General features: G+C 36.4%; 1 protein-coding gene across 4 annotated transcripts in view; it reads left to right on the plus strand.

Annotated features, from left to right (window-relative positions):
• LOC128991621 (uncharacterized) overlaps positions 1–12,240 on the plus strand; it is a 403,846-nt gene that overhangs the window by 56,701 nt on the left and 334,905 nt on the right. For 3 of the 4 annotated variants that reach the window (XM_054414667.1, XM_054414668.1, XM_054414669.1), the window contains exon 1: positions 5,707–5,813. The exons of the other annotated variant lie outside the window; for it this stretch is intronic. In XM_054414667.1, coding sequence (XP_054270642.1) covers positions 5,808–5,813 — 6 coding nt within the window. In that variant the 5' untranslated portion in view covers positions 5,707–5,807. Of the gene's footprint in view, positions 1–5,706; positions 5,814–12,240 lie in introns of those variants that run through there. 4 annotated transcript variants of the gene reach the window in all.

The following is a 12,240-nucleotide window of genomic DNA, read 5'->3' on the forward strand; positions in this document are numbered from 1 at the left end:
ACTCGTTCCAATAAACGTAGGTTTACACGTTTGTACCAAATTTCATCAAAATCGGATCATTTTTGCTCGAGTTATCGCGCTAACGGACACATATATATATATATAAATATATATATATATATATATGAATTTGAACGGATGGTGTTTTTGGCCTCTAGGGACCTCAAAATCAAAAATTAAATCGGTCTCGTGTCCAGGTCTTACCATGAGTACTACGGTAATAGCTTATTCCCTATATGGGAAATTCGCTAAAAAACGGAAAGTAAATAAAGATACGTCTTATAACACTTAAAACACATATTTACGCTTATACTGTTACTCACAAGACGGTAAATATACAAAAGATGGTAAGTGGTAGAATTTACCGTACGTGCTTACAAAAAAAAACAAATAATTTAGTATATTGAAGTGTTATTATGCGCCTAATGGTTACGGAGAAAATTCCAAAAAATTGTAAATTTAAAATTCCCATGTTATTCTTATGGAGAATAAGTAAACTGTTGTAGTTTGCTTGTTTATGAACATATTTTGATCAAATTTGGAAAATGTTTTTACTTCTTACTAACTATTAAATAAAAAAAACAGTTTTGCCCTCCCCGATGCAGCAAACCTAAGTACTTGTTAAACTAATTCTATTTAAATCGGGAATAAATGTTATATTTTTACGTAGACATTTCAGTGTAAATCCAATCAGTCAAATGGAAATTCGCTTAGTCTGCAGGTTTGCTGCGGCGGTATTTTTTATTTTACCAAGAGTACAAATAAGGAACGTGCATATTACTATAGATTAACCAACAATAAGCGAGAATTTTTATCTACGATATTACCGGTATACAGATGAAAGGAGAGTTTATGTCGGTCGTTATAACCTTTTCTCCATGAAAACTCACTTCCAGTGTGCTTCCGCTTCTAGCCACTCAAAGCTGCAGTGCTAGAAGACTCTTGGGATGCAGACAAAAGTAGACTTTCTTTTTCGATGTTTGCCTAGGGCTCTGTTCTATTGCTATAATATCATATGCTGCTTTCGAGTTTACAAAGCTGATTTTACAGTTAAGTTATAGTTCTTAGAAGCTAGCGGCCGTCTGGATTTATTGTCAAACGGCTGTTTACGAGTTATTTACCATCTCAAAATATCTTTTCAAATACCAAAATGATTGTAATTTAAATATCTGCACCATGAGATTAGAAATTTTCTTCGTAGTTGTCTAATTGTTTTATAAGCTAGCAAAGCTATGCTCTAAGGGCTCTAAAGATATGTGATCCATGTGCAGATAATTATTGATTCCTTGTTTGATGACGCAATATGTGAAACACACACAACGCTGCAGGCTGTATACACAAGTATAGCCTCTGGGCGTGATAGATCAACAAACATGTGTTATGTAAAGAATACGTCATGATGTAAGGGTTCAAGTTTGAGTGTGGCCAAATTCGAATGCTAATTCATCGGGGAAAGCTGATCAGGCGGAAGATTCATGAATTTACTCAGTTGTTCATTGAATTACGAAATAACTTGAGATAAACAAATTCCATGCAGCTATAGAACACGGTTAGGTCTAGCTAGAGGGGTCTAGAGTTGATAAGGTTAACTACAGATAAGAGAACATTTTCTTTTGCCCGTCACCCTCACAAACTACAGCTCCACAACTGGGTTCGCCATACACAGTGCATGTTGAAGTAGAGGACTTATCATTAATATGTTTTTGAAGTAGTACCTTTAACCATCAATACAACTAGACATTCCATTCCCATGTTAAATTTGTAGCCAGCTTTTTTATCAAAATCGTAGTAGCAGTAGTTGATGTGAGCCACCTACCGATTGCGCTGATATTCTTCAGGATCCAATAGTCAGTGGTAGTTTAATATATAAACGGGAAGTTTAATATATAAAACGTGATCGTAGAAACTATGAATATCTTTGCAACAAAGCATATAAAGAGGTTGATCTCGCGTAGTAAATTCAAATTCAAAACAACCGTTACTACTTCAGTTTGATAAGGCATGAAACGATAATTAAGTACTGTACGTTATAGGAAACGGTCTCGCATTTCTACGACTGATAACTGATAAGTGATGTAACCTCTTGTGTCGGATTATCAATAAGTAATTGGGGTCAGAGATAACATTGAGTGGTTACTCATGAGACTGAGACTGAGATGTCTACAATATCAGTATTGCTGTATCAGTTACGTTCATGTTTGATGTGTTTTTGTGATCTGTCGCTCGTGAAATTTATTGTAAGAAAACTTAGTGGAATCTTAAAAAAAAGTATAATCGTTTTGTCTTAGACCCATCCCATCAAACTGTTGTTATAAAGTAATTTCGTAATAGCTAGTAAGGCTATAATTGAAAAAGATATTGTATTGCATAACAATATTAATAATATAGTCTATCTATATAAATAAAATTAGAGTTTTGTCTGTACATTGCTCAGAATCATAAACTTTTAGGTTATTTTTACGTGTTATACATTAGAGAAACCGAAACAAGTCTCATCTAAATTTCTGTCTGTCTTCCAGTCTGTTACGACCCAAGAGCCATTTTACGCGGCCTACTCCTGAAAAACGAGAGTACCTATCAAGTTCCAAATCATTTTAATGCATTCACTGGATTGGCGAGATTGTCTTTAACCATTAAAATATGGCGTCACCACTTTGTAAATAAAATGACGGACGTTTAAAAACCCAATTTTGTGCGATTTTTGTAAAGTTTTCTCCCAATGTTTAGCACATTTTGAGAAAATCTATGAAATAACGAACAGCTGTTCAAATCAAGATTATTTCTTCTAGCTGTCACTGATATGTTTACATTGAATGTTGTTTACAAATACCGCAACCATTTCCGATCACGTTTTGAAAGCAAATTCAAACCAATTAAGATTAAAAACGTTTTTCCTTACATAACGGATTTAATTAATCGCAAGTGCAATAATTTGTAGGGTAACAGTAAATAAAAATAGAGATTCTTTGTGCATACAATTGTTCTTGAGTTTTGATAACCGGGAAATAGACCTTGAATCAGTGTTGTATATTGCTGGGAAACTTACATTTTTTAAATGAGCGTTTTCAGTCAAGACTCGGCACACGACCGACGCGCGTCTACTTGTCCATAGTAAAAATAAAAGTAGGCCTACCGTGTATTTATGTTTTATTCGTTATGTGTATAAGTGTACAGTTCGTGTATGTGTTTAAAAAACTCCAAGATGCACCTAATGGGGAAGCTCAATACCTTATATTAGGACTGATGATGGCGATTTAATTTCGCCGAAATGCATCTCCTGTAATAGGATACATTAGGATCGACCGGCGGACACAGGTAATTTAGCCTTTTATTGATTGTCATACCGATCCGGAACAACAACAAACGACATAAAATGAAGTTATTTATAATAAATAGTTTGGCCAGCATATCTGAAAATATGCAAACCAACTAACTTACTGTTCTTTATATAAGAAGGTTTCAACTGATACTATAAGATCCCCGTGCGTAGAACGGGTACACAGCTAGTACTGTATAATATTGTAAACAATAGTACAGCCTATATAGTTGTACTTATATTTTATTGTTTCTTTTTTCAATTACGAGTTTATTTCTAAGAGATTTTGGGGATTGAACTGATGTACGTCGGATTGTGAAAAACTCAACACTTTTCTACTCAACTTGTAACATTCCAGCTCATTCTCTTTAATATTTGATCAAACTCTTTATTACACCCGTTGACGACGCCTATATATAACCTACACTATTACCCACAATTCCACATATTTCCCTCTCATTTCAGCAAAAGTCACAGATGAGGCCAATTTGAGAAAGGAAGTCAGTCGGATAAGTGACAGAAACGCGACCAGTTTTGACGTGGCCTCAGTCAGTCACGCTACCCCAGATGTCGTATCCGCGATGGTATTGATAGCCTAGTGTAGTAGTGTAGGTCAGCTAAGCCTACACACTAGTAGATCTCCGGTACTGGGGCAGTAGCAGTAGGATATAGAACATGTGACATGCGGGAGTGTCACTATGCGTTGCGCGGCACTGCTCAAAAAGGCACTATTCCGAAAAGTATGCTCATCTAAAGGAACTTATGACTGGGACGGGTGGCGTCGTCCTGTAATCCAGCTACTACTAAAAAGTAGCTACCAGTAGGAGGTCACGAATTGTGGATATTTATAGGCATGCACTGTGGATGCGATACTCCCTGGTGTGGATTAACGTCCGCACGAGTGAGTACTACGACTATCCGCAGTACTATCCTGATAATTAGACCAATTCGTATATACCAAGGAAAATTGTGGTTCGGATTCCACTATAAACTGTAGGTCCCTTAGTTGCCATTAACTGTATGGGCTATTAATTAACAGCTGTGTCCAAGGAATGTCGGCCTTAGTCACTAACAAGACTACAAGATCGCGCCACTCATCCTACACTCATCTTCATTCATACTTGGCTTAAAATACCTACTATGTATGGTCGCCATTTCATTGAACAGTATCTAACAGTATCTAACTCAATCAGTTTCGGCCGCAGTGGTCCTCTGACACTGTCAGATTTTTTCAGTCCAAGGGGTTGGCCCTTATATTAGCGACGCGAGTGAGGGATAGGCTCTCTGACATGAGGCCTGAGGTTAAAATACAGTCTGGTACAGAAGTATGTTCTTAAAATACTTAGCAATCAATTGTTGAGTTGGGCGGGTATATAATTCTAGTCCAGAAATTTTAATTTGAAAATATTTAAAATTGCCACCTGTATAAAGTAGGCAAATCAGCACCGAACTATCCCAATCAGCATTAATTTACTCGCATTCCTGTCGAGACTAACTAAAATCCAACCAAAGCAATAAGCCATTCAGCAACTCGCAATTTGACACACAACATAACGAAGACTATCGGCTGAATAAACTTCGAATTCGATTTACACCGACATAAACGACCCTGCCGCATAGCTGGCTGAGGCTGACTCGAGACAATGTTGAGCAATGTAAAATACGACATTTGCCGCGACAGGCCGGGCTTTCATTCCATTACCTTGCTCACTTTACACTTGTCGATCAGCTGTTGCTAAACAGCTGTTCTTGTCGTCTGCACACATCATGCCACCTTGTACTTCTTGTGTTTCGTGTGAGTAATTGGTGACAGTTATCGTTGTAACGGCAGTGAGGACAATCTTTGATGATTTACAGGATTGGTTTATGTACGGCGTGAAACATAACTGACTAATTTGTGATGTGATCATGAGTTAGTAGATAATGAAGGAATGCTGTGCAAAGGCCTGTTGACTACCTGATAATAAGGGGTAGAGGCTTCAACTCAAAAGGGATTTTTCGTTTAAAAAGTGTTGTGATTTTTTGAGCAGAAAAAAACTAACCTAAACGGTATGGATTCGACTTTGGAACAAAATGATTTGTCATTTTGCCATTTGTCTACGATTTTCAGATTTTGTATTAATGAAACCAGGACTCAAACCGTTCATGTACAAAAGGAAAAATACAATAGACAAATTTGAATGACTGAAGCCTCCAAACATGACAACTCCGCCCGCGCGCCTCCTTGCATAACCTGTAGGACGGATGCGGGATGGTCACCCAGGGTCCGGAGGAAGTGACACAACTCTGGTGGGGGACGGCGTAGCGCCGCGGCGGAGAGTCGTGCCTGCCTCTACAGTCAGTCGGGCTCGTGCCTGCCTACGACGACAATCAAACCGAGTGTGCCATCGAACCGCGTACCTCGTATCATGTGATAGTGACCGCGACCGCGTACTGTGAAACATCGTGTGCTGTACTTTGTTTTGGATTATTTTAACCTTTAACTGTTTCAATGATGGTATGTATTTTTGCATGTTTTAGTGATATATTTTTGGTTATGTTTGGAAGTGATTTGTCTTTTTTCTCTTTGATTTGTTTTTAACGCAGTGTATTGTTTATATTCGTCTGTGTTTTACCTATTTAGCCTATGTTTACATTACTGTTGGAGTACAATATCACAATATATATTTTGTATGTTATTGTGGTTCCTTGGTTAGAGACAACCACATAACACGGACATTGGCAGTTTTTGTTTGGGCTTTCGTTAATTTATTTATTTGGCTCGTAATAGTTATAGTTGTTAAATTATGTTTTTTTAGTATTTTTATTTTCATTTAAATGCGTTTAAGGATGATTTTGGAGGTTTATTACTGTAGTTCTTGTGATGTTTTTGCTTCATTCTACCTTTTTAAAACTCTTGTTAACTGTATAACTAATTCATATTTCTTGAACTTCTTGTGTTTCCTATATAATTATGGTTAGAACGTCACACGATGAATTCTGCTGTATGCTGTTGAGGCTCTACGCTTGCGCAATAATAGTAGACAGACGCTTATCATTGTCACAGTAAAGAAAAACTATTATCATTAATAAAGCGTTTACTGCCTCTGTCTATATTCGGCGATAAAACTTTACTTTTATTGCCCAATAAAATGGTTCAGTGAGCCAAAAATAACTTTTGCATTTTATAACCTTGTAACGAGTTGTAATTATCCCGGTTATTATGTTCTTCTGCAGTAGGCCTACAACTTTTGTTGATTTGTTTTAACTTCAGCGTTTTGTTGTGATAATATTACGAGTAATCTTAATGTCCTCCTGTTGGACGTGATCAATTAATAAAAATTTACAATATGAGACTAAAATATCTTTTTAGTTTATAACGACAAAAAGCAGACTTTTATCAGCATTTGGTGGGTTTGGTGTGACTTTTATCAGATTTGGTGTGATAATTGACTTTGAAGAATTTATTCTTCGTTTGGCTTTCGTCAACTTTATTTTCTTGACTACTTAGCTCTAATTCATTAGCTCACCTTGAATATTCCAATTTTCGCAACTGATAGCAATTAGGCCAACATAGGTATGTTGCTTATTTACAATGTATTATTAATTTAATGCTACAACAGCATTGAATTATTTCTTTCGGTCAACATGACTTTAATTAATCCTTGATTGACTCAACGATTTAATAGAGTTTATACACACATATAATTGGTTATGCTGTATTTTTTATAACGTTTTATATTAATTTTTTTGTGTTCACCTCATATAATTTAGCCGAATCACTACCAAATGTATTAAAATGTATTTTTTTCCAAAATTATCATAGGAATAGGATTGACAAAAGACAATTTTGAGCTATCGAGTTGAAGATTTATTCAGTAGCCTATATATAAAAATAAAACTAACAAGTCAGTATCAGCTTTAGCACCGAGGAAGCCACTTTATAGAGTGACACGTGGTTTTTTACTTAGTTTAATTACCGATTTGACGTGGCTCTTACTAAAAGACCGAGAATTTAAATAGATGATGGGCTGCTTTAGCCTATGAATGAAAGTAACTAAAAACATTTCAAATAGAATCCTAATTGTAACAGAAGAATACCCACACACTTCTATACTGAATTGATTAAACCAATGCCTTATATACAGTACCTTTTTTACATTTACGGGTTTACCATACGTGATATATAATTCAAAACTAAAAATGTGCAGTTCCAGTAGCAAATTTAATCTCTCCGACTATGAAAGTGCTACTTCTTCCATAATGCACATGCAAAATCCCCTTTTGTTTGTCTTTTGTCCTAGAAGACACGTGGTGTTACGGTAGTGGGTTTGGACCGTTTCCCCGACTTGTGTTACCAGATACGAGTCACACTTACTACCACACACTAACTACCCGAGTGTGACTGGGTAGTGTTACTACATGTTCAACACTACATGGTCTATATGGCGCAGTAGATCGTGTCATTTGAGTGTCAGGTAACTTCAGGATTGGTGGTACTTGAATTGGAACACTCAGAAACTTGATACTTGAATTGCACACTTTGTGCAATAGGGAATTTTGAAATGTTCAATCTTATTTGTGAGACTTGAAGTTGAAGTCAAACGATAGACGAATCAATTGTTAAATGTACAGTATCCCAAATTAGGATCGTAACAACCTAACCGAACCGTACAACTCGGTTCATCCGTAGGTTTTTAATAATTCCCCGCCTACCATTACAGTTACGTTGGGCGCAACAGTTCTTAGCGGCGATTTAAATAATTACACCACAGAATGTAAATTACATCTGCTTCACGCAACAGCCACTGTTTCTGTTAGGCGCTGCTGAACACTCTGAATTTACTACTAAAGATCAACAATCTCGCTGCATTGTAAATTTTGGTTATGTAGCCTATTTTAGTAAGTAAAAAATAATATCTTATGAACGTGGTTCTGATATTCCCCATACAGTAGATTAGTAGATGTTCCGATTTCGACGATTGACACCAACAAACGAGTACACCATTAAACGTTATTTTGAAACACTAACAAAAGATGCGTGCTGTGTTGACTTAAATTTTTCTGTAATTTCTAGATTATTTTAATAAATTCAGTTATTAAACCACAGTATGGTTAATTTACAACATACAATATTTCAGTAAACAAATTCACGTACAAACAACTTAAGTTACTAAATATATTAGATTGTCTAAAAGATTTTTTTAAGATTATATAGTTAAATAATACACTACACTTTTTGAAACGGAAGTAGAAAGTGTATAGTTGAGAAGGTATTAGTATGAACTAGAGCAGTTGTCGCTCATTCCATACTAAGAAGTAGGAACAGTTTGGCAAGCAAGAAAGGAGGTACCGTATAGATGTCAATGAGTACCAATTGTCAATACTGTTTACTGTAGCCTATATTAGGCATTTGGTTAGTTCGTAAAATCAAAACATCACTGCAGATTCCTTGAGAGAACATTGCACCATATACCAAGGATTCTTCCAAACTTCTCTTGTTCTTCCAACACGACCATTTACACAAAATTAAACGTTACCAACAACCTGCTTCACGTAAACATTCCACACTCTAATTTTACTGAAAGCCGATTAAACACACACTTTAAACTCCGAGATAATCTCAGCTGTAATCTCCTACGGATGAAATCAGCTGTTAGCTAACTTATCAGACATCGGCAGATCAGCTGATCGCCTTATACAGCAAACAGCGACAACTGACAGCGGGGTTTATCTTATCACAATGGACCAATTATGGCGCGAATGCATCCTGGTGGAATTAATGGCGGTGTAGGTGGTCGTTAGAAGAAAGTGAACGGCAAAGGCTTAATTTGTTTACATAATGTTCCGCTAAAGACGCAAATCAAAGGAGAAATGGCGAGGCAGAAATGATTGGAGGTAACTTGTAGCAATGGATGAGGGAGTGTGAAAGTAAGTTGAAAAAGTGGGAATAGGTTAGCTAGAGGCGTGACAAATGAGGGAGTATTGCTAGCTGTGATTTACATGTAGGGTTTGCTGGTTGCTATTAGTGCACACATGTAGGGCCTATGAAGTTTTTACAAACCCGCAGTCGACCTCGAGTTCACCAAACATAGTTGAGAGATTTTGTTCCTTATATATTCAATGCAGCATTTCTCACTTTCGTCGTCCCAATCACTGAATTTTATACGATGATGCCAATTTACTCGAATAGGCAGCTGTCAAAGCGTTACATGTTTTGCATACTACCTTGATACTTTACCGTGAAGTAAATATTGATTAACATTTCTTTTTAACAGCATTCAACCTGTAGGCGGTTTGGAATTACAAGGAATTTGTGGATGGAACCGACGACAGAAAGTGTTGTTTATAAAGTACAGCTCCTCTAAACTAAAACTGTAAATGAAATCATACTCAAGCATCTATGAAAACTAGAGGACGTCCGGTGGTCGAAAACTCGACCAAAATATATGACTTCTCTATCTACAACCTACGCTGTAAATAAAACACGTGATTATAATTTCTTCCATTTGTTTTGATTTTCTCTTGATATTGCGTTGTTCTTTCGTCTCCAGCATGATCTTTTAAATTAATTTTTTTGTTAATTTTTAGCTTATTATAAATACATTTCCAACAGTAAGCGTACAGATTTTCCCTGTGATGCACACGATCTGAAAAAAAAGGTTTTAAAGAAACATGTTTGCCTATTTAAATAGATCGTCACAATCTACGAGAAACATATTTTAATTGTGTTCTTTTTTAGTAAAACAAAACTTGATTCAGTCGGTCCATCAAAGTAGGCCTGCTTTAAGGTCAAAGACACTAGTGACCACATACTTTTCCACACTCGTGTTCCACATACATTTTAGTGTGGAAAACGTTCAATATCCTCAGGCTGTCGGGACGTTCACCTAGTACAGCCTCGCTACTGCGGCGTGTTCCTCCGGATCCCACTTACCTACTAAGACATCCGGATTATCACAATTCAAGCGGGACAATTGCGTGCATCGCGTCAGGCACATGCTAGAACAATGGACAATTAATGTACAGTAAAGTCCCATCACACTTCCGTGTACCTAGGTGCGCCTTGGCTGCTTTGAAATAGTTCAGGGCTGGGAAAACTGTTGACAAGGTACGCAAAACGCATTATGTATCATTATTGGTTTGAAGGCTAGGCTTTAGCCTCAAGTGGCTTTTCGTAGCTTACAAAGACACACCAAGCAACTTATTTTGCATCATCTTCGAAACTGGACATGATATAATCTATAACCTAACTTACCTTCCTAACCTAGTAGCTTCCTCAGAACAACTTTCAATATTGGCGGTCCTCTTCTTGAAAATGCTCCGACAAGTAATCAACGTTTTGTATATCACCTTGAAATCGCAAAGATGTAAAACTAAACTAATTCACTATTAAGGGCGTCACAGTGTACAGTAAAAGCATGACTTTTTATCGCTGCTTGAACGTGTGTTGGACGTTGGATACCTCCATATCAACTCTACGCTACACAAGGATGTTACTAGTTGACCTCTGTGTTAGTCATAGTTCACCAACCTAATTAGTCAATGTTGTGTCATCGTAGTGAGGTGTTACAGACACAGCTTACTCATTGTATTACAGGGCTGAAAAGTGATACTTCCTTTATATGTGAGGTCATAAGTCAACACTCTAAAAGAAACAATCGATTCGTTTTGATTGATTCGTTAAATTGATTTGTTTTGATGAGCAACTGATCTGTAACCCTAGAGTTGTGAGATATCTGACAGGTTCTTAAAGTGTAGGGTCTCTTCAAGAATGGGGTGTAAATGAGGTTAGGTTAGATAAGGTTTGGATTGGTTAGGTTCATTAGGTCCCAACATGATCCCACAGTTTATTGTGGAGGCCTATGATTGTTGGAAATGGGCTCAGGTTAGGTTAGGTTCGTTTCCTTACCAAATGAAGAATACGATTCAATCCAGTATATTAAATGTATGTACGTTGACTACTGCTCATTTACACTATCTTCATTTGCATAGGTCGAATTTTAATACTTAAGCTACGGCGCCCTCTCTTAAAGAGATTTAAACTGTTATTTCCTGAAGAAAATATAGCCTACTATGTAATATAAGCCTAATGAACAATTAATTATTGCAAATGTAAAGGTAAAGTAAAAAGAGAAAAAAGAAAAATTTTAATAATTTAAAAATAATTTTGATCAGAGTTTTTGCACTTCCAAGAGGGAATAACCAAAGTTTGTAAGTTCAGTATTGATTGCTATAGGGCAGTATTATTGCAGCTAAGCTCTTTCAGGCTACGCCCGCCAGCTGCGACTCTCGCCGATCTGTAAGTGGATTGTAAAACGTAATCTGCATTACTGCTTACTGCTGTAGAACCGTTTCAAATCTTAATCGGTTTCTGTGCGATTGTTTTAGCATTTTCGAACGCCCCATAGAAGCACTTACAGTATTTTAGTGTCATTAGATTAGTGGTAACTATGGTAAGAATTGGAATGAGAATAGTCGAAATGGAATGTTTACCACAGTAGTGTAGCCTCCAGGTTAAACGCACTTAAAAAAATTATTTATAAATTATAACTCTGTATTATTTCTATCCAATTTACAAGGGAGCTTTAACACATCTAAATAAAACTCCATCAGGAATTCCATGTATTTTCATAAAAAAAAAACACAATTATTTGACCTGTGACCGCTTTGTAAACTATCAGTTTCAGTTCAGTTTTTTTTTTTATTTTTTATTGAAAAGTTTCACATAACAGAATTGTTTATAACAGACCAATGAGGTTCAAGGATTGAGAGAAAAGAAGTAAAATTGTAATGATTCGAACTTCAACTAATCAGCTGTTCACGCCAATTTAATTGTTGAGTGATGCAATTAGGGTTTGGGACAATGTTTCGTTGTAACCAGTTATACAATTCTATACGAATTACATTACTTATATTCAGTGAAAATTACTTTTTAGCGAATT

The sequence above is a fragment of the Macrosteles quadrilineatus genome, unplaced genomic scaffold (genome assembly GCF_028750875.1).
Source record: "Macrosteles quadrilineatus isolate MER2022 unplaced genomic scaffold, UCM_ALF_1.0 Scaffold_4__1_contigs__length_99947679, whole genome shotgun sequence".
Taxonomy (NCBI): Eukaryota; Metazoa; Arthropoda; class Insecta; order Hemiptera; family Cicadellidae; genus Macrosteles; species Macrosteles quadrilineatus.